Raw genomic sequence first — 23,451 nt, 5'->3', positions numbered from 1 at the left:
CCCCCTAGTAGTTAGTTGAATCCCTGTCTAATCCCTCTAGTAGTGGAATACCTGTCTAATCCCTCTAGTAGTGGAATATCTGTCTAATCCCTCTAGTAGTTGAATACCTGTCTATTCCCTCTAGTAGTGGAATACCTGTCTTATCCCTCTAGTAGTGGAATACCTGTCTAATCCCTCTAGTAGTTAGTTGAATACCTGTCTAATTCCTCTAGTAGTTGAATACCTGTCTAATCCCTCTAGTAGTTGAATACCTGTCTAATCCCTCTAGTAGTTGAATACCTGTCTAATCCCTCTAGTAGTTGAATACCTTTCTAATCCCTCTAGTAGTTGAATACCTTTCTAATCCCTCTAGTAGTTGAATACCTTTCTAATCCCTCTAGTAGTTGAATACCTTTCTAATCCCTCTAGTAGTTGAATACCTTTCTAATCCCTCTAGTAGTTAGTTGAATACCCGTGTAATCCCTCTAGTAGTTAGTTGAATACCTGTGTAATCCCTCTAGTAGTTAGTTGAATACCTGTGTAATCCCTCTAGTAGTTAGTTGAATACCTGTGTAATCCCTCTAGTAGTTAGTTGAATACCTGTCTAATCCCTCTAGTAGTTGAATACCTGTCTAATCCCTCTAGTAGTTAGTTGAATACCTGTCTAATCCCTCTAGTAGTTAGTTGAATACCTGTCTAATCCCTCTAGTAGTTAGTTGAATACCTGTCTAATCCCTCTAGTAGTTAGTTGAATACCTGTCTAATCCCTCTAGTAGTTAGTTGAATACCTGTCTAATCCCTCTAGTAGTTAGTTGAATACCTGTCTAATCCCTCTAGTAGTTAGTTGAATACCTGTCTAATCCCTCTAGTAGTTAGTTGAATACCTGTCTAATCCCTCTAGTAGTTGAATACCTTTCTAGTCCCTCTAGTAGTTGAATACCTGTCTAATCCCTCTAGTAGTTGAATACCTTTCTAATCCCTCTAGTAGTTGAATACCTTTCTAATCCCTCTAGTAGTTGAATACCTGTGTAATCCCTCTAGTAGTTGAATACCTGTCGAACCTGTCTACATCTGTGTTGCTGGTTAATATACCACCTCTATGTCTGTTGCTGGTTCATATACCACCTCTATGTCTGTGTTGCTGGTTAATATACCTCCTCTATGTATGTGTTGCTGGTTAATATACCACCTCTATGTCTGTGTTGCTGGTTAATATACCTCCTCTATGTTGGGGTTGCTGGTTCATATACCTCTTCTATGTCTGTGTTGCTGGTTAATATACCTCTATGTCTGTGTTGCTAGTTCATATACCACCTCTATGTCTGTGTTGCTGGTTCATATACCACCTCCATGTCTGTGTTGCTGGTTAATATACCTCCTCTATGTCCGTGTTGCTGGTTTATATACCACCTCTATGTCCTCCTCTATGTCTGGCAGTATGTATATACTGTACTCGATACCTTATCTTAGTCTATGCATTACTCATCTCATACAGTATGTATATACTGTACTCTATACTGTACTCGATACCTTATCTTAGTCTATGCATTACTCATCTCATACAGTATGTATATACTGTACTCTATACTGTACTCGATACCTTATCTTAGTCTATGCATTACTCATCTCATACAGTATGTATATACTGTACTCTATACTGTACTCAATACCTTATCTTAGTCTATGCATTACTCATCTCATACAGTATGTATATACTGTACTCTATACTGTACTCGATACCTTATCTTAGTCTATGCATTACTCATCTCATACAGTATGTATATACTGTACTCTATACTGTACTCGATACCTTATCTTAGTCTATGCTGCTCTGACATTGCTTATCCATGTTTCTAATATATTCTTAAGTCCGTTCTTTACTTACCTTTGTGTGTATTGGGTATACTTGTGTATTGGGTATACTTGTGTATTGGGTATACGTTGTGAATGTGTTGGTTATTACTGCACCGTGGAAACTAGAAGCACAAGCATATCGCTACACTCGCAGTAACATCGACTAGACACGTTGTTTGTGACCAATGAAATGTGATTTGATTTGACATTGAAAACACGTGACCCGTCACTCGCTGTAATTGAACAAGTATCTCTCGTCATTCAGATAACATGTAAATCATTTCCACTGTAGAAGCAACTCTTTTTCTGCAGATTGTATTCCGTTTCCAGTTTCATCACCTCATAAAACGATTGAATTTGTTCTCTTAATCTAAGTGCTGGAACATTCACCGTGACAATGTAATTATTTTGAGGTCTTCCATTTGCATTTTCCAGTTCTCTGCTAAGTCAATGTTAGGTTCTAAGGCCTTTAAAGATAAATTAATAATCTAGAGTATTTAAAAACCATGAAACATTTAAATTGACTAATTTCACTTCCTGAAGGGCTTTTTTTTTCTCTCTCCGTACATCTGCAGACAGACGCATTATTAAATAAACATCACTAGCGCTAATCAGTGAAACAGAAATCAGGTTGAGAGCATGATGTGTTTTCATGTGGTTGGTTCCTTTAGGGTCCTCCTCCTCTCCTCTATTCTCGCCTCCTCTTTTCCTCTCCTCTCTCCTCCCCCATCTCTTCCTCTCCCCTCTTCTCTCATCCCCCTCATCCTCTCTTCTCCTCTCCTCTCCTCCCCTCTCTCTTCTCTTTTCTTCTCTTCTCTCCTCCCCTCTTTTCTCTCCTCCCCTCTTTTCTCTCCTCTCCTCTTTTCTCCTCTCCTCTTTTCTCCTCTCCCCTCTTCTCCTCTCCTCTCCTCTTTTCTCCTCTCTCCTCTCCTCTTTTCTCCTCTCCCCTCTTCTCCTCTCTCCTCTCCTCTTTTCTCCTCTCCCCTCTTCTCCTCTCTCCTCTCCTCTTTTCTCCTCTCCCCTCTTCTCCTCTCTCCTCTCCTCTTTTCTCCTCTCCCCTCTTCTCCTCTCTCCTCTCCTCTTTTCTCCTCTCCCCTCTTCTCCTCTCTCCTCGTCTCCTCTCTCCTCTCCTCTCCCCTCGTCTCCTCTCTCCTCTCCTCTTTTCTCCTCTCTCCTCTCCCCTCGTCTCCTCTCTCCTCTCCTCTTTTCTCCTCTCTCCTCTCCTCTTTTCTCCTCTCTCCTCTCCTCTCCTCCTCTCATCTGCTTGGCCTTTGCTCTTCAGATTATCTGGAGTTGAGTTGGGAGACTCTCAGTCGCATGTTATTAAAAAATGTATCTCACTCCATGAAGACCTGACACCAAAACCTACTGCCTCTTATCTGGATGCTGCTTCATATTTTCTATGGTATATTAGTAATGGAATCCGTTTGTCCTTCATTATCGGCACAATAATGTTCTTTAAGAATCCCTCCACTGTGTTTACGATGGAACCGTGCGAGGAACAAAGACTGTTGCTAGTGTTACTCACCTTGACACATTAGGAATAAAAGGTATCGATATCGATTGTTATCGAGGTTCAACCTCTAATGCGTATTCGTTTCCCACCCACTTTCATTAGCAACATTGTGTATAGTTTTAATAAAGCACGTAAGATGTTACATACTGCAGTAACAATTAGTAATTGATTCCTTTTCCCACCCTTAAGGCGTCAGCCCTAATAGGATCAGTCAAGGTTAATGACATATCTTTTTTAGGTCGTCTGACAGTCTGACACCGATAAGATAAAGGCTGGTTGTAGATGACACGGTTTAGTTGTGTGTGATGGGGCGCACTGTGTTACACAACATCATGTCTGTAGTGGTGTACTGAAACACACATCACAACATCATGTCTGTACTGAAACACACATCACAACATAATGTCTGTACTGAAACACACATCACAACATCACGTCTGTAGTGGTGTACTGAAACACACATCACAACATCACGTCTGTACTGAAACACACATCACAACATCACGTCTGTAGTTAAACACACATCACAACATCACGTCTGTAGTGGTGTACTGAAACACACATCACAACATCATGTCTGTACTGAAACACACATCACAACATCACGTCTGTACTGAAACACACATCACAACATCACGTCTGTACTGAAACACACATCACAACATCACGTCTGTACTGAAACACACATCACAACATCACGTCTGTAGTGAAACACACATCACAACATCACGTCTGTAGTTAAACACACATCACAACATCATGTCTGTAGTGGTGTACTGAAACACACATCACAACATCACGTCTGTACTGAAACACACATCACAACATCATGTCTGTACTGAAACACACATCACAACATCACGTCTGTACTGAAACACACATCACAACATCACGTCTGTACTGAAACACACATCTCAACATCACGTCTGTACTGAAACACACATCACAACATCACGTCTGTACTGAAACACACATCACAACATCACGTCTGTACTGAAACACACATCATTTATGTCCTGTAAAGTCATTGTATCTTACATGTTAACTGCACTCATTATTTTTAACTTAATGATCCTTGGTAACCAAATCAAACCTTGTGTGGGGAAAAGGTCACCCAAAAGGTCACCCAAAAACATAGAAAATGTACAAATGAATTCTCTCTGAGTTGGACCAAGCTGTTCTGCTGAGACATTCTCTGTACAGTGTGGAACCACTGAGGACCTGCTGACCTTGCCTCTGTCCTAGTACCACACTGTTCCCTATATTATAGTGCACTACTTATGACCAGGGCACTGGTTTAAAGTAGTGCACTATATTATCACGACTCAGGATATGACCCAGACACAGGAGGCAGATAGTTTGATTCTCAGAATATTTATTATAACAAAGGGTCAGGCAAAGGGCAGGTCGAGGTTCGTAATCCAAGGACAGAGTCAATCAGGGACAGAACGGCAGGCGGGCTCAGGGTCAGGACAGGTCAAAACCGGGAAGACTAGAAAATAAGAACGAGATCAGGTAACACACTGGAAACACGCTGGTAACACACTGGTAACACACTGGTAACACACTGGAAAAACGCTGGTAAGACCTGACAAAACGAGACGAACTGGTAACACACTGGAAAGAACAAGACAGGTGAATCAGGGTGGGACACCTGGTGGGGGGTGGAGACACCTGGTGGGGGGTGGAGACACCTGGTGGGGGGTGGAGACAAGAACAAGACAGGTGAATCAGGGTGGGACACCTGGTGGGGGGTGGAGACAAGAACAAGACAGGTGAATCAGGGTGGGACACCTGGTGGGGGGTGGAGACACCTGGTGGGGGGTGGAGACAAGAACAAGACAGGTGAATCAGGGTGAGACACCTGGTGGGGGGTGGAGACAAGAACAAGACAGGTGAATCAGGGTGAGACACCTGGTGGGGGGTGGAGACAAGAACAAGACAGGTGAATCAGGGTGGGACACCTGGTGGGGGGTGAAGACAAGAACAAGACAGGTGAATCAGGGTGAGACACCTGGTGGGGGGTGGAGACAAGAACAAGACAGGTGAATCAGGGTGAGACACCTGGTGGGGGGTGGAGACAAGAACAAGACAGGTGAATCAGGGTGGGACACCTGGTGGGGGGTGGAGACAAGAACAAGACAGGTGAATCAGGGTAGGACACCTGGTGGGGGGTGGAGACACCTGGTGGGGGGTGGAGACAAGAACAAGACAGGTGAATCAGGGTGGGACACCTGGTGGGGGGTGGAGACAAGAACAAGACAGGTGAATCAGGGTGGGACACCTGGTGGGGGGTGGAGACACCTGGTGGGAGGTGGAGACACCTGGTGGGGGGTGGAGACACCTGGTAGGGGGTGGAGACAATAACAAGACAGGTGAATCAGGGTGGGACACCTGGTGGGGGGTGGAGACACCTGGTGGGGGGTGGAGACACCTGGTGGGGGGTGGAGACAAGAACAAGGCAAGTGAATCAGGGTGAGACACCTGGTGGGGGGTGGAGACAAGAACAAGACAGGTGAATCAGGGTGGGACACCTGGTGGGGGGTGGAAACAAGAACAAGACGGGTGAATCAGGGTGGGACACCTGGTGGGGGGTGGAGACACCTGGTGGGGGGTGGAGACAAGAACAAGACATGTGAATCAGGGTGGGACACCTGGTGGGGGGTGGAGACAAGAACAAGACAGGTGAAACAGGGTGAGACACCTGGTGGGGGGTGGAGACAAGAACAAGACAGGTGAAACAGGGTGAGACACCTGGTGGGGGGTGGAGACAAGAACAAGACAGGTGAATCAGGGTGAGACACCTGGTGGGGGGTGGAGACAAGAACAAGACAGGTGAATCAGGGTGGGACACCTGGTGGGGGGTGAAGACAAGAACAAGACAGGTGAATCAGGGTGAGACACCTGGTGGGGGGTGGAGACAAGAACAAGACAGGTGAATCAGGGTGAGACACCTGGTGGGGGGTGGAGACAAGAACAAGACAGGTGAATCAGGGTGGGACACCTGGTGGGGGGTGGAGACAAGAACAAGACAGGTGAATCAGGGTAGGACACCTGGTGGGGGGTGGAGACACCTGGTGGGGGGTGGAGACAAGAACAAGACAGGTGAATCAGGGTGGGACACCTGGTGGGGGGTGGAGACAAGAACAAGACAGGTGAATCAGGGTGGGACACCTGGTGGGGGGTGGAGACACCTGGTGGGAGGTGGAGACACCTGGTGGGGGGTGGAGACACCTGGTAGGGGGTGGAGACAATAACAAGACAGGTGAATCAGGGTGGGACACCTATTGGGGGTGGAGACACCTGGTGGGGGGTGGAGACACCTGGTGGGGGGTGGAGACAAGAACAAGGCAAGTGAATCAGGGTGAGACACCTGGTGGGGGGTGGAGACAAGAACAAGACAGGTGAATCAGGGTGGGACACCTGGTGGGGGGTGGAAACAAGAACAAGACGGGTGAATCAGGGTGGGACACCTGGTGGGGGGTGGAGACACCTGGTGGGGGGTGGAGACAAGAACAAGACATGTGAATCAGGGTGGGACACCTGGTGGGGGGTGGAGACAAGAACAAGACAGGTGAAACAGGGTGAGACACCTGGTGGGGGGTGGAGACAAGAATAAGACAGGTGAAACAGGGTGAGACACCTGGTGGGGGGTGGAGACAAGAACAAGACAGGTGAATCAGGGTGGGACACCTGGTGGGGGGTGGAGACAAGAACAAGACAGGTGAATCAGGGTGGGACACCTGGTGGGGGGTGGAGACACCTGGTGGGGGGTGGAGACAAGAACAAGACAGGTGAATCAGGGTGGGACACCTGGTGGGGGGTGGAGACAAGAACAAGACAGGTGAATCAGGGTGGGACACCTGGTGGGGGGTGGAGACACCTGGTGGGGGGTGGAGACAAGAACAAGACAGGTGAATCAGGGTGAGACACCTGGTGGGGGGTGGAGACAAGAACAAGACAGGTGAATCAGGGTGAGACACCTGGTGGGGGGTGGAGACAAGAACAAGACAGGTGAATCAGGGTGGGACACCTGGTGGGGGGTGGAGACAAGAACAAGACAGGTGAATCAGGGTGAGACACCTGGTGGGGGGTGGAGACAAGAACAAGACAGGTGAATCAGGGTGAGACACCTGGTGGGGGGTGGAGACAAGAACAAGACAGGTGAATCAGGGTGGGACACCTGGTGGGGGGTGGAGACAAGAACAAGACAGGTGAATCAGGGTAGGACACCTGGTGGGGGGTGGAGACACCTGGTGGGGGGTGGAGACAAGAACAAGACAGGTGAATCAGGGTGAGACACCTGGTGTGGGGTGGAGACAAGAACAAGACAGGTGAATCAGGGTGAGACACCTGGTGGGGGGTGGAGACGAACAAGACAGGTGAATCAGGGTGGGACACCTGGTGGGGGGTGGAGACAAGAATAAGACAGGTGAATCAGGGAGAGACACCTGGAGGGGGGTGGAGACACCTGGTGGGGGGTGGAGACAAGAACATGACAGGTGAAACAGGGTGGGACACCTGGTGGGGGGTGGAGACAAGAACAAGACATGTGAATCAGGGTGGAGACACCCGGTGGGGGGTGGAGACACCTAGTGGGGGGTGGAGACAAGAACAAGACAGGTGAAACAGGGTGGGACACCTGGTGGGGGGTGGAGACACCTGGTGGGGGGTGGAGACAAGAACAAGACAGGTGAATCAGAGTGAGACACCTGGTGGGGGGTGGAGACAAGAACAAGACAGGTGAATCAGGGTGGGACCCCTGGTGGGGGGTGGAGACAAGAACAAGGCAAGTGAAACAGGGTGGGACACCTGGTGGGGGGTGGAGACAAGAAAAATACAGGTGAATCAGGGTGGGACACCTGGTGGGGGGTGGAGACAAGAACAAGACAGGTGAAACAGGGTGGGACACCTGGTGGGGGGTGGAGACACCTGGTGGGGGGTGGAGACAAGAACAAGACAGGTGAAACAGAGTGAGACACCTGGTGGGGGGTGAAGACACCTGGTGGGGGGTGGAGACAAGAACAAGACATGTGAAACAGGGTGGGACACCTGGTGGGGGGTGGAGACACCTGGTGGGGGGTGGAGACAAGAACAAGACATGTGAAACAGGGTGGAGACACCTGGTTGGGGGTGGAGACAAGAACAAGACAGGTGAAACAGGGTGAGGCACCTGGTGGGGGGTGGATACACCTGGTGGGGGGTGGAGACAAGAACAAGACAGGTGAATCAGGGTGGGACACCTGGTGGGGGGTGGAGACACCTGGTGGGGGGTGGAGACAAGAACAAGACAGGTGAATTAGGGTGAGACACCTGGTGGGGGGTGGAGACAAGAACAAGACAGGTGAATCAGGGTGAGACACCTGGTGGGGGGTGGAGACAAGAACAAGACTGGTGAATCAGGGTGAGACACCTGGTGGGGGGTGGAGACAAGAACAAGACAGGTGAATCAGGGTGAGACACCTGGTGGGGGGTGGAGACAAGAACAAGACAGGTGAATCAGGGTGGGACACCTGGTGGGGGGTGGAGACAAGAACAAGACAGATGAATCAGGGTAGGACACCTGGTGGGGGGTGGAGACACCTGGTGGGGGGTGGAGACAAGAACAAGACAGGTGAATCAGGGTGGGACACCTGGTGGGGGGTGGAGACACCTGGTGGGGGGTGGAGACAAGAATAAGACAGGTGAATCAGGGTGAGACACCTGGTGGGGGGTGGAGACAAGAACAAGACAGGTGAATCAGGGTGAGACACCTGGTGGGGGGTGGAGACAAGAACAAGACAGGTGAATCAGGGTGGGACACCTGGTGGGGGGTGGAGACAAGAACAAGACAGGTGAATCAGGGTGAGACACCCGGTGGGGGGTGGAGACAAGAACAAGACAGGTGAATCAGGGTGAGACACCTGGTAGGGGGTGGAGACAAGAACAAGACAGGTGAAACAGGGTGAGACACCTGGTGGGGGGTGGAGACAAGAACAAGACAGGTGAATCAGGGTGGGACACCTGGTGGGGGGTGGAGACAAGAACAAGACAGGTGAATCAGGGTGAGACACCTGGTGGGGGGTGGAGACACCTGGTGGGGGGTGGAGACAAGAACATGACAGGTGAAACGGGGTGGGACACCTGGTGGGGGGTGGAGACAAGAACAAGACATGTGAATCAGGGTGGAGACACCTGGTGGGGGGTGGAGACACCTGGTGGGGGGTGGAGACACCTGGTGGGGGGTGGAGACAAGAACAAGACAGGTGAAACAGGGTGGGACACCTGGTGGGGGGTGGAGACACTTGGTGGGGGGTGGAGACAAGAACAAGACAGGTGAATCAGAGTGTGACACCTGGTGGGGGGTGGAGACAAGAACAAGACAGGTGAAACAGGGTGGGACACCTGGTGGGGGGTGGAGACAAGAACATGACAGGTGAATCAGAGTGAGACACCTGGTGGGGGGTGGAGACACCTGGTGGGGGGTGGAGACAAGAACAAGACAGGTGAATCAGGGTGGGACCCCTGGTGGGGGGTGGAGACAAGAACAAGGCAAGTGAAACAGGGTGGGACACCTGGTGGGGGGTGGAGACAAGAACAAGACAGGTGAATCAGGGTGGGACACCTGGTGGGGGGTGGAGATAAGAACAAGACAGGTGAAACAGGGTGGGACACCTGGTGGGGGGTGGAGACACCTGGTGGGGGGTGGAAACACCTGGTTGGGGGTGGAGACACCTGGTGGGGGGTGGAGACAAGAACAAGACAGGTGAAACAGAGTGAGACACCTGGTGGGGGGTGAAGACACCTGGTGGGGGGTGGACAAGAACAAGACATGTGAAACAGGGTGGGACACCTGGTGGGGGGTGAAGACACCTGGTGGGGGGTGGAGACAAGAACCAGACATGTGAAACAGGGTGGAGACACCTGGTTGGGGGTGGAGACAAGAACAAGACAGGTGAAACAGGGTGAGGCACCTGGTGGGGGGTGGAGACACCTGGTGGGGGGTGGAGACAAGAACAAGACAGGTGAATCAGGGTGGGACACCTGGTGGGGGGTGGAGACAAGAACAAGACAGGTGAAACAGGGTGGGACACCTGGTGGGGGGTGGAGACAAGAACAAGACAGGTGAATCAGGGTGGGACACCTGGTGGGGGGTGGAGACAAGAACAAGACAGGTGAATCAGGGTGGGACACCTGGTGGGGGGTGGAGACACCTGGTGGGGGGTGGAGACAAGAACAAGACAGGTGAATCAGGGTGGGACACCTGGTGGGGGGTGGAGACAAGAACAAGACAGGTGAATCAGGGTGGGACACCTGGTGGGGGGTGGAGACACCTGGTGGGGGGTGGAGACACCTGGTGGGGGGAGGAGACACCTGGTGGGGGGTGGAGACAAGAACGAGACAGGTCTATCAGGGTGGGACACCTGGTGGGGGGTGGAGACAAGAACAAGACAGGTGAATCAGGGTGGGACACCTGGTGGGGGGTGGAGACACCTGGTGGGGGGTGGAGACACCTGGTGGGGGGTGGAGACAAGAACAAGACATGTGAAACAGGTTGAGGCACCTGGTGGGGGGTGGAGACAAGAACAAGACAGGTGAATCAGGGTGGGACACCTGGTGGGGGGTGGAGACAAGAACAAGACATGTGAAACAGGGTGGAGACACCTGGTGGGGGGTGGAGACAAGAACAAGACAGGTGAAACAGAGTGAGACACCTGGTGGGGGGTGGAGACAAGAACAAGACAGGTGAAACAGAGTGAGACACCTGGTGGGGGGTGGAGACACCTGGTGGGGGGTGGAGACACCTGGTGGGGGGTGGAGACACCTGGTGGGGGGTGGAGACACCTGGTGGGGGGTGGAGACACCTGGTGGGGGGTGGAGACAAGAACAAGACAGGTGAAACAGGATGAGGCACCTGGTGGGGGGTGGAGACACCTGGTGGGGGGTTTAGACAAGAACAAGACAGGTGAATCAGGGTGGGACACCTGGTGGGGGGTGGAGACAAGAACAAGACAGGTGAATCAGGGTGGGACACCTGGTGGGGGGTGGAAACAAGAACAAGACAGGTGAATCAGGGTGGGACACCTGGTGGGGGGTGGAGACACCTGGTGGGGGGTGGAGACAAGAACAAGACAGGTGAATCAGGGTGGGACACCTGGTGGGGGGTGGAGACAAGAACAAGACAGGTGAATCAGGGTGGGACACCTGGTGGGGGGTGGAGACAAGAACAAGACAGGTGAAACAGGGTGAGACACCTGGTGGGGGGTGGAGACACCTGGTGGGGGGTGGAGACAAGAACAAGACAGGTGAATCAGGGTGGAGACACCTGGTGGGGGGTGGAGACACCTGGTGGGGGGTGGAGACAAGAACAAGACAGGTGAATCAGAGTGAGACACCTGGTGGGGGGTGGAGACACCTGGTGGGGGGTGGAGACAAGAACAAGACAGGTGAATCAGGGTGGGACCCCTGGTGGGGGGTGGAGACAAGAACAAGGCAAGTGAAACAGGGTGGGACACCTGGTGGGGGGTGGAGACAAGAACAAGACAGGTGAATCAGGGTGGGACACCTGGTGGGGGGTGGAGACAAGAACAAGACAGGTGAAACAGGGTGGGACACCTGGTGGGGGGTGGAGACACCTGGTGGGGGGTGGAGACACCTGGTTGGGGGTGGAGACACCTGGTGGGGGGTGGAGACAAGAACAAGACAGGTGAAACAGAGTGAGACACCTGGTGGGGGGTGAAGACACCTGGTGGGGGGTGGACAAGAACAAGACATGTGAAACAGGGTGGGACACCTGGTGGGGGGTGAAGACACCTGGTGGGGGGTGGAGACAAGAACCAGACATGTGAAACAGGGTGGAGACACCTGGTTGGGGGTGGAGACAAGAACAAGACAGGTGAAACAGGGTGAGGCACCTGGTGGGGGGTGGAGACACCTGGTGGGGGGTGGAGACAAGAACAAGACAGGTGAATCAGGGTGGGACACCTGGTGGGGGGTGGAGACAAGAACAAGACAGGTGAAACAGGGTGGGACACCTGGTGGGGGGTGGAGACAAGAACAAGACAGGTGAATCAGGGTGGGACACCTGGTGGGGGGTGGAGACAAGAACAAGACAGGTGAATCAGGGTGGGACCCCTGGTGGGTGGTGGAGACACCTGGTGGGGGGTGGAGACAAGAACAAGACAGGTGAATCAGGGTGGGACACCTGGTGGGGGGTGGAGACAAGAACAAGACAGGTGAATCAGGGTGGGACACCTGGTCTGGGGTGGAGACACCTGGTGGGGGGTGGAGACACCTGGTGGGGGGAGGAGACACCTGGTGGGGGGTGGAGACAAGAACGAGACAGGTCTATCAGGGTGGGACACCTGGTGGGGGGTGGAGACAAGAACAAGACAGGTGAATCAGGGTGGGACACCTGGTGGGGGGTGGAGACACCTGGTGGGGGGTGGAGACACCTGGTGGGGGGTGGAGACAAGAACAAGACATGTGAAACAGGTTGAGGCACCTGGTGGGGGGTGGAGACAAGAACAAGACAGGTGAATCAGGGTGGGACACCTGGTGGGGGGTGGAGACAAGAACAAGACATGTGAAACAGGGTGGAGACACCTGGTGGGGGATGGAGACAAGAACAAGACAGGTGAAACAGAGTGAGACACCTGGTGGGGGGTGGAGACAAGAACAAGACAGGTGAAACAGAGTGAGACACCTGGTGGGGGGTGGAGACACCTGGTGGGGGGTGGAGACACCTGGTGGGGGGTGGAGACACCTGGTGGGGGGTGAAGACAAGAACAAGACATGTGAAACAGAGTGAGACACCTGGTGGGGGGTGGAGACACCTGGTGGGGGGTGGAGACACCTGGTGGGGGGTGGAGACACCTGGTGGGGGGTGGAGACACCTGGTGGGGGGTGGAGACACCTGGTGGGGGGTGGAGACAAGAACAAGACAGGTGAAACAGGATGAGGCACCTGGTGGGGGGTGGAGACACCTGGTGGGGGGTGGAGACAAGAACAAGACAGGTGAATCAGGGTGGGACACCTGGTGGGGGGTGGAGACAAGAACAAGACAGGTGAATCAGGGTGGGACACCTGGTGGGGGGTGGAAACAAGAACAAGACAGGTGAATCAGGGTGGGACACCTGGTGGGGGGTGGAGACACCTGGTGGGGGGTGGAGACAAGAACAAGACAGGTGAATCAGGGTGGGACACCTGGTGGGGGGTGGAGACAAGAACAAGACAGGTGAATCAGGGTGGGACACCTGGTGGGGGGTGGAGACAAGAACAAGACAGGTGAAACAGGGTGAGACACCTGGTGGGGGGTGGAGACACCTGGTGGGGGGTGGAGACACCTGGTGGGGGGTGGAGACACCTGGTGGGGGGTGGAGACAAGAACAAGACAGGTGAATCAGGGTGGAGACACCTGGTGGGGGGTGGAGACACCTGGTGGGGGGTGGAGACAAGAACAAGACAGGTGAATCAGGGTGAGACATTATATAAAGAGGAAGATACCATTTGAGTCACACACGTTCTCTGTCCTGCATCGAGCCAGTGAGGAACTCCTGTCCTAATTCAGAGATTAATAGTTTTCCGTAGTGGCCTCTTCCCTCCCTCAGTCCTGGCCTGAGATCACCAATCCAACACATCTTTAATTCACTAACTGAGAGGCATTGAACCACAACATACCAGTGTCACAAGCCTGAGAGGTTCACTGTTACCCTGCAAGCACACCTGTAGCCATTCACTATTACACACTGTGAATCTCAATCTGACACACACATCTCCTGTGTGGGGAAAGAAGTCACCCTCCAAAAAATATAGAAATTGGACACGTCAATGGTGAGATATTGCTCAGCATTGAGCTACTGAGGAACTCATTTCCTGTTACTGAGAGTCCAGTTGTTTCCTCTTCCCTCGCCAGGGATCACTGGGACAACATATCTCTAGGATTTACCACCGTCCTCACCCCAGCCAGCTACAGTCAGCACCATTTTCCTCTAGCACTGCCAACGTACTGTCATGGCGTCCTCCACCCAACAATTTATCCCCTCCCTCCCTCCCTCCCTCCCTCCCTCCCTCCCTGCTAGCATGCTTTACTACCCTTAGTTTATGCCTGGAGGAATTGGGCCAGGGTAGTGAGGGCTTTTGCTGTCCAGGGTTGAGTCCCAAATGGCACCCTTTTCCCTATATAGTGCACTACTTAAGTAGTTCACCTTACAGGCACTATATAGGGAAACGGGTGCCATGTTGGAGTCAGACCGAGGTAGCCCGGAGATCGATATGGAGGAAGCAGGCTGGGTAGTTAGCCCAGAGATAGATATGGAGGAAACAGGCTGGGTAGTTAGCCATCAGCCCAGGCTGGGTAGTTAGCCCAGAGATTGATATGGAGGAAGCAGGCTGGGTAGTTAGCCATCAGCCCAGGCTGGGTAGTTAGCCCAGAGATTGATATGGAGGAAACAGGCTGGGTAGTTAGTCTGGAGATTGATATGGAAGAAGCAGGCTGGGTAGTTAGCCATCAGCCCAGGCTATGGAGGAAACAGGCTGGGTAGTTAGTCTGGAGATTGATATGGAGGAAACAGGCTGGGTAGTTAGTCTGGAGATTGATATGAAGGAAACAGGCTGGGCAGTTAGTCTGGAGATTGATATAGAGGAAACAGGCTGGGTAGTTAGCCCAGAGATTGATATGGAGGAAACAGGCTGGGTAGTTAGTCTGGAGATTGATATAGAGGAAACAGGCTGGGTAGTTAGTCCAGAGATTGATATGTAGGAAACAGGCTGGGTAGTTAGTCTGGAGATTGATATGGAGGAAACAGGCTGGGTAGTTAGCCCAGAGATTGATATAGAGGAAACAGGCTGGGTATTTAGTCTGGAGATTGATATGGAGGAAACAGGCTGAGTAGTTAGTCTGGAGATTGATATAGAGGAAACAGGCTGGGTTAACTACTATGGAGGAAACAGGCTGGGTAGTTAGTCTAGAGATTGATATAGAGGAAACAGGCTGAGTAGTTAGCCCAGAGATTGATATGGAGGAAACAGGCTGGGTAGTTAGTCTGGAGATTGATATGGAGGAAACAGGCTGGGTAGTTAGTCTGGAGATTGATAGCCTGCTTCCTCCATATCAATCTCTGGGCTAACTACCCAGCCTGTTTCCTCTACATCAATCTCCAGACTAACTACCCAGCCTGTTTCCTCTACATCAATCTCCAGACTAACTACCCAGCCTGTTTCCTCCATATCAATCTCCAGACTAACTACCCAGCCTGCTTCCTCCATATCAATCTCCAGACTAACTACCCAGCCTGCTTCCTCCATATCAATCTCCAGACTAACTACCCAGCCTGTTTCCTCCATATCAATCTCCAGACTAACTATCCAGCCAGCTTCCTCCATATCAATCTCCAGACTAACTACCCAGCCAGCTTCCTCCATATCAATCTCCAGACTAACTACCCAGCCTGCTTCCTCTACATCATTCTCCAGACTAACTACCCAGCCTGTTTCCTCCATATCAATCTCCAGACTAACTACCCAGCCAGCTTCCTCCATATCAATCTCCAGACTAACTACCCAGCCTGCTTCCTCTATATCAATATCCAGACTAACTACCCAGCCTGCTTCCTCTATATCAATCTCCAGACTAACTACCCAGCCTGTTTCCTCCATATCAATCTCCAGACTAACTACCCAGCCTGTTTCCTCCATATCAATCTCCAGACTAACTACCCAGCCTGTTTCCTCCATATCAATCTCCAGACTAACTACCCAGCCTGGGCTGATGGCTAACTACCCAGCCTGTTTCCTCCAGATCAATCTCCAAACTAACTACCCAGCCTGGGCTGATGGCTAACTACCCAGCCTGCCTCCTAACTTCATTTGAGCAGCAGGAACACTCAGTGTTTGTATTAAAGGAAAGGGTATTTGATTTAAAAATCGTTCTATTTTACAGAACTCTGGAACTCTGACCAGTCCCAACGCTCCGGTGACAGGGTACAAACGTATGGTCATCCCCACCCAGCCTCCTCTGACGGCCACCAAGAAGTCCTCTCCCAAGGCCGGGGCCCCAGGCGGAACACTGCCCCGGCCCCAAGCGGAGAACTCCTCCTCAGCCTCCATACTGGCCAGGCCCCAGTTCCAGACGGCCCCCCAGCCAGTCCCAGCCTCCTACGCCACAGCCTCCACCCCCAGCCAGCCCACCTTCAACGTACAGGTGTCAATCAATCATTTTAATGAATCAATCTATCTATCTGTCTTTATTTTCCCAATTTTCTGTCTCATTGCTATAAGATCAATAGCAAACAGATCACTTGCAGTCATTGCTATCAAGTCCTTGATCCTATCTTACTGCCATTTTATCTTTGGGCACTGCACTGCAGCTGAGTGTCTCACAGAGCCCTTTAAGCTCAGCTGTGTGTCTCACAGAGCCCTTCAAGCTCAGCTGTATGTCTCACAGAGCCCTTCAAGCTCAGCTGAGTGTCTCACAGAGCCCTTCAAGCTCAGTGGAGTCTCTCACAGAGCCCTTTAAGCTCAGCTGAGTGTCTCACAGAGCCCTTTAAGCTCAGTGGAGTCTCTCACAGAGCCCTTCAAGCTCAGCTGTGTGTCTCACAGAGCCCTTCAAGCTCAGTGGAGTCTCTCACAGAGCCCTTCAAGCTCAGTGGAGTCTCTCACAGAGCCCTTCAAGCTCAGTGGAGTCTCTCACAGAGCCCTTTAAGCTCAGCTGTGTGTCTCACAGAGCCCTTCAAGCTCAGTGGAGTCTCTCACAGAGCCCTTTAAGCTCAACTGAGTGTCTCACAGAGCCCTTCAAGCTCAGCTGTGTGTCTCACAGAGCCCTTCAAGCTCAGTGGAGTCTCTCACAGAGCCCTTTAAGCTCAGCTGAGTGTCTCACAGAGCCCTTCAAGCTCAGTGGAGTCTCTCACAGAGCCCTTCAAGCTCAGCTGTGTGTCTCACAGAGCCCTTCAAGCTCAGTGGAGTCTCTCACAGAGCCCTTCAAGCTCAGTGGAGTCTCTCACAGAGCCCTTTAAGCTCAGCTGTGTGTCTCACAGAGCCCTTCAAGCTCAGTGGAGTCTCTCACAGAGCCCTTCAAGCTCAGTGGAGTCTCTCACAGAGCCCTTTAAGCTCAGCTGAGTGTCTCACAGAGCCCTTCAAGCTCAGCTGTGTGTCTCACAGAGCCCTTCAAGCTCAGTGGAGTCTCTCACAGAGCCCTTTAAGCTCAGCTGAGTGTCTCACAGAGCCCTTTAAGCTCAGTGGAGTCTCTCACAGAGCCCTTCAAGCTCAGCTGTGTGTCTCACAGAGCCCTTCAAGCTCAGTGGAGTCTCTCACAGAGCCCTTTAAGCTCAGCTGAGTGTCTCACAGAGCCCTTCAAGCTCAGTGGAGTCTCTCACAGAGGTTGGGAAAAAGGAAAAATGTAAAAACTCTTAGTAATCTTCTTCTTTTCCCCAGGTGAGGTCTGCCCAGCCCGGGCCCCAGCACCAGTCCCCTGGGCCCCCCCAACAGTTTTCCCAGCAGCCCAACAGGAGCCCGGTCCAGTACATGGCTGCCCAGCCCAGGGGCCCTGATTTCGCCTATGGGCCTCCCCAGCCTGGCTTCGCTCCTCAAGGTGACTACCCTACCAGACATCAGGGTTTAATTAGAACTTCACATTCAATTATTGAATTCATGAAGTGGAGAATTTAGATTGAATCCAATTCTTATTTTCACAATCTTAAAGTTATGGAATTGGAATTAGACTGTTTGATTTGGAATTGAATTGGAATTGTAAAAAAATAGAAACAAAAAAAGTGATTGTCCACTTAATGGATTAGTTTTTAGTCATTTCATCTAGTTCTATACGTCCGCAGATCAAATCAAATCAAATTTATTTATATAGCCCTTCGTACATCAGCTGATATCTCAAAGTGCTGTACAGAAACCCAGCCTAAAACCCCAAAACAGCAAGCAATGCAGGTGTAGAAACACCGTTTTATATTTAGTTATTTTAGAAAACTATTTTGGGGGGAAATATCGCGAGCTGCAACAGAATATCATTTTGAACAGAATACCATTTTGTGGATACCATTTTTATGTCTCTGCATCCAGTATTTTATTTTACCTTTATTTAACTAGGCAAGTCAGCTGTTCCTGTTCATCCAACTCTGGGCAAGTAGATAAATGGCTTCATTCCAAAAATCTCGATCTATCCCTTTAACATGGTAGAAATTGTACAGCCATTGGAGCTAATTACAGGGTCTTTTCTATGTAGAAAATTCTTAGGCGGGCTGGCTAAGTGATGATTTTCGGGATTGAAAAACAGTTTCAGTGTCCAGGTAAATGACCAAAACCAGATAGAGAATGCCATCTTTGAGAACTAACAATCGAATAAAATCTAGACGGTCAGTGAGAATCGAAAATTACATTTGAAAAATGGACGTTCCCGGCACCTGCCCGTTGATTTTGTTATGCTGTTTGTTTGAGCAGAGGAGAACAGCATTAGCCATGGCAAAATGCATGGAATTCCAGGAAATTCGTTTTAAAACTACAACTTTTCTCTCAGCTCAATGGACAATTTTTTTTTTTTAAAATTTACAACCGCAATCGAGGATAATATTGAAATGGGAATTACATTTTTTGAATTTACCTAACATTGAAATTGAGAGGAATTGAATGAATTCAATTCATAGGGCTTCATTGCTATGGGAAACATATGTTAACAGAGGCCAAAGCAAGTGAAATAGATAATAAACAAAAGTGAAATAAACCATAATGTTACATATATATAAGTTCTTTATGGCTATTACATTTTAGTCATTTATAGCAGACGCTCAACTTACAGTAGTGAGTGGATACATTTCTCTACTTTTTCCCATACTGGTCCAACATGGGAATTGAACCCACAACCCTGGCATTGCAAGCACCATACTCTACCAACCTAGGCGGTCTCTACCAACTGAGGCAGTCTCTACCAACTGAGGCGGTCTCTACCAACTGAGGCGGTCTCTACCAACTGAGACATATCTACCAACTGAGGCGGTCTCTACCAACTGAGACATATCTACCAACTGAGGCGGTCTCTACCAACTGAGGCGGTCTCTACCAACTGAGGCGGTCTCTACCAACTGAGACATATCTACCAACTGAGGCGGTCTCTACCAACTGAGACATATCTACCAACTGAGGCGGTCTCTACCAACTGAGGCGGTCTCTACCAACTGAGGCGGTCTCTACCAACTGAGGCGGTCTCTACCAACTGAGACATATCTACCAACTGAGGCGGTCTCTACCAACTGAGGCTGTCTCTACCAACTGAGACATATCTACCAACTGAGGCGGTCTCTACCAACTGAGACATATCTACCAACTGAGGCGGTCTCTACCAACTGAGACATATCTACCAACTGAGGTGGTCTCTACCAACTGAGACATATCTACCAACTGAGACATATCTACCAACTGAGACATATCTACCAACTGAGGCGTTCTCTACCAACTGAGGTGGTCTCTACCAACTGAGGCGGTCTCTACCAACTGAGACATATCTACCAACTGAGACATATCTACCAACTGAGGCGGTCTCTACCAACTGAGGCGGTCTCTACCAACTGAGGCGGTCTCTACCAACTGAGACGGTCTCTACCAACTGAGACATATCTACCAACTGAGGCGGTCTCTACCAACTGAGACATATCTACCAACTGAGGCGGTCTCTACCAACTGAGACATATCTACCAACTGAGGTGGTCTCTACCAACTGAGACATATCTACCAACTGAGACATATCTACCAACTGAGACATATCTACCAACTGAGGCGGTCTCTACCAACTGAGGCGGTCTCTACCAACTGAGGCGGTCTCTACCAACTGAGGCGGTCTCTACCAACTGAGACATATCTACCAACTGAGGCGGTCTCTACCAACTGAGGCTGTCTCTACCAACTGAGACATATCTACCAACTGAGGCGGTCTCTACCAACTGAGACATATCTACTAACTGAGGTGGTCTCTACCAACTGAGACATATCTACCAACTGAGGCGGTCTCTACCAACTGAGGTGGTCTCTACCAACTGAGGCGGTCTCTACCAACTGAGACATATCTACCAACTGAGACATATCTACCAACTGAGGCGGTCTCTACCAACTGAGGCGGAAAACTGTGAAAGCAAAGACACTGTGAAAGCAAAGACACTGTGAAAGCAAAGACACTGTGAAAGCAAAGACCGGGTAGCAAAGACACTGTGAAAGCAAAGACACTGTGAAAGCAAAGACACTGTGAAAGCAAAGACCGGGTAGCAAAGACACTGTGAAAGCAAAGACACTGTGAAAGCAAAGACACTGTGAAAGCAAAGGCACTGTGAAAGCAAAGACACTGTGAAAGCAAAGACCGGGTAGCAAAGACACTGTGAAAGCAAAGACACTGTGAAAGCAAAGGCACTGTGAAAGCAAAGGCACTGTGAAAGCAAAGGCACTGTGAAAACAAAGGCACTGTGAAAGCAAAGGCACTGTGAAAGCAAATACACTGAAAGCAAATACACTGTGAAATCAAAGACACTGTGAAAGCAAAGGCACTGTCAAAGCAAAGGCACTGTGAAAGCAAATACACTGTGAAAGCAAAGACCGGGTAGCAAAGACACTGTGAAAGCAAAGGCACTGTGAAAGCAAAGGCACTGTGAAAGCAAAGGCACTGTGAAAGCAAAGACCGGGTAGCAAAGACACTGTGAAAGCAAAGACACTGTGAAAGCAAAGACACTGTGAAAGCAAAGGCACTGTGAAAGCAAATACACTGTGAAAGCAAAGGCACTGTGAAAGCGAAGGCACTGTGAAAGCAAAGACACTGTGAAAGCTAATACACTGTGAAAGCTAATACACTGTGAAAGCAAAGACACTGTGAAAGCAAAGACACTGTGCAAGCAAAGACACTGTGAAAGCAAAGACACTGTGAAAGCAAAGACCGGGTAGCAAAGACACTGTGAAAGCAAAGGCACTGTGAAAGCAAAGGCACTGTGAAAGCAAAGACACTGTGAATGCAAAGACACTGTGAAAGCAAAGACACTGTGAAAGCAAAGACATTGTGAAAGCAAAGACCGGGTAGCAAAGACACTGTGAAAGCAAAGACACTGTGAAAGCAAAGACCGGGTAGCAAAGACACTGTGAAAGCAAAGGCACGATAGAATGCATTTTTATTGTGTTTACAATTCAGTTTGTGTTACAATGACAGATATCGTGTAATTATTGTATTTTTTCAATACGTTGGTATCATGTACAAGTCATTATTGTAAAAGAGAATATGTTCTCAATGACTTACCTGGTTAAAAAAAAAAGGCACATTAAATGAATGTATATTTGTGTCAGGCTACCCAGAGCAGGCCTACCCGGGAGCAGGAGGGTACGGGGGAGAACCAGGAGGGTACGGGGGAGAACCAGGAGGGTACGGGGGAGAACCAGGGAATACCTGGAGACCCCAGCCGAGCTATGCTGCTGCTCCTACCCAGCAGGGCTTCCCACAACCTGTCCCGAAGAAGACCTACATCACTGACCCTCCTGCCAGCCTGGCGCCTCCTGTACACCTCGCCCCACAGAGGGTAAGAACTGACCCTACACAACTACACACTGACCTTACACAACTACACACTGACCCGACACAACTACACAACTACACACTGACCCTACACAACTACACACTGACGCTACACAACTACACACTGACCCGACACAACTACACAACTACACACTGACGCTACACAACTACACACTGACCCTACACAACTACACACTGACCCTACACAACTACACACTGACCCTACACAACTACACACTGACCCAACACAACTACACAACTACACACTGACCCTACACAACTACACACTGACCCTACACAACTACACACTGACCCTAAACAACTACACACTGACCCAACACAACTACACAACTACACACTGACCCGACACAACTACACAACTACACACTGACCCTACACAACTACACACTGACCCTACACAACTACACACTGACCCTACACAACTACACACTGACCCGACACAACTACACACTGACCCGACACATCTACACACTGACCCAACACAACTACACACTGACCCAACACAACTACACACTGACCCTACACAACTAAACACTGACCCTACACACTGACCCTACACACTGACCCTACACAACTACACACTGATGCTACACAACTACACACTGACCCAACACAACTACACACTGACCCAACACAACTACACACTGACCCAACACAACTACACACTGACCCGACACAACTACACACTGACCCGACACAACTACACACTGACCCAACACAACTACACACTGACCCTACACAACTACACACTGACGCTACACAACTACACACTGACTCTACACAACTACACACTGACCCGACACAACTACACAACTACACACTGACCCTACACAACTACACAACTACACACTGACCCTACACAACTACACACTGACCCTACACAACTACACACTGACCCAACACAACTACACACTGACCCAACACAACTACACACTGACCCTACACAACTACACAACTACACACTGACCCTACACAACTACACACTGACCCAACACATCTACACACTGACCCTACACAACTACACACTGACGCTACACAACTACACACTGACCCTACACAACTACACACTGACCCTACACAACTACACACTGACCCAACACAACTACACACTGACCCAACACAACTACACACTGACCCTACACAACTACACAACTACACACTGACCCTACACAACTACACACTGACCCAACACATCTACACACTGACCCAACACATCTACACACTGACCCAACACAACTACACAACTACACACTGACCCTACACAACTAAACACTGACCCTACACACTGACCCTACACAACTACACAACTACACACTGACCCTACACAACTACACACTGACCCAACACACTGACCCAACACACTGACCCTACACAACTACACAACTACACACTGACCCTACACAACTACACACTGACGCTACACAACTACACACTGACGCTACACAACTACACACTGACTCTACACAACTACACAACTACACACTGACCCTACACAACTACACAACTACACACTGACCCTACACAACTACACACTGACCCAACACAACTACACACTGACCCA

The 23,451-nt window shown here is 50.2% G+C and overlaps 1 protein-coding gene across 4 annotated transcripts in view; it reads left to right on the top strand.

Annotated features, from left to right (window-relative positions):
• The window catches only part of LOC139415803 (LIM domain containing preferred translocation partner in lipoma), a 469,906-nt gene that overhangs the window by 242,618 nt on the left and 203,837 nt on the right, over positions 1–23,451 (top strand). For all 4 annotated transcript variants that reach the window (XM_071164099.1, XM_071164015.1, XM_071164180.1 and 1 more), the window contains 3 exons: positions 16,269–16,529; positions 17,759–17,915; positions 21,644–21,873. In XM_071164099.1, the coding sequence (XP_071020200.1) occupies positions 16,269–16,529; positions 17,759–17,915; positions 21,644–21,873 (648 nt within the window). The remainder of the gene's footprint in view (positions 1–16,268; positions 16,530–17,758; positions 17,916–21,643; positions 21,874–23,451) is intronic.

This window comes from Oncorhynchus clarkii, chromosome 1 (assembly GCF_045791955.1).
Source record: "Oncorhynchus clarkii lewisi isolate Uvic-CL-2024 chromosome 1, UVic_Ocla_1.0, whole genome shotgun sequence".
Classification (NCBI taxonomy): domain Eukaryota; kingdom Metazoa; phylum Chordata; class Actinopteri; order Salmoniformes; family Salmonidae; genus Oncorhynchus; species Oncorhynchus clarkii.
This window is presented reverse-complemented; position numbering and strand designations above follow the sequence as displayed.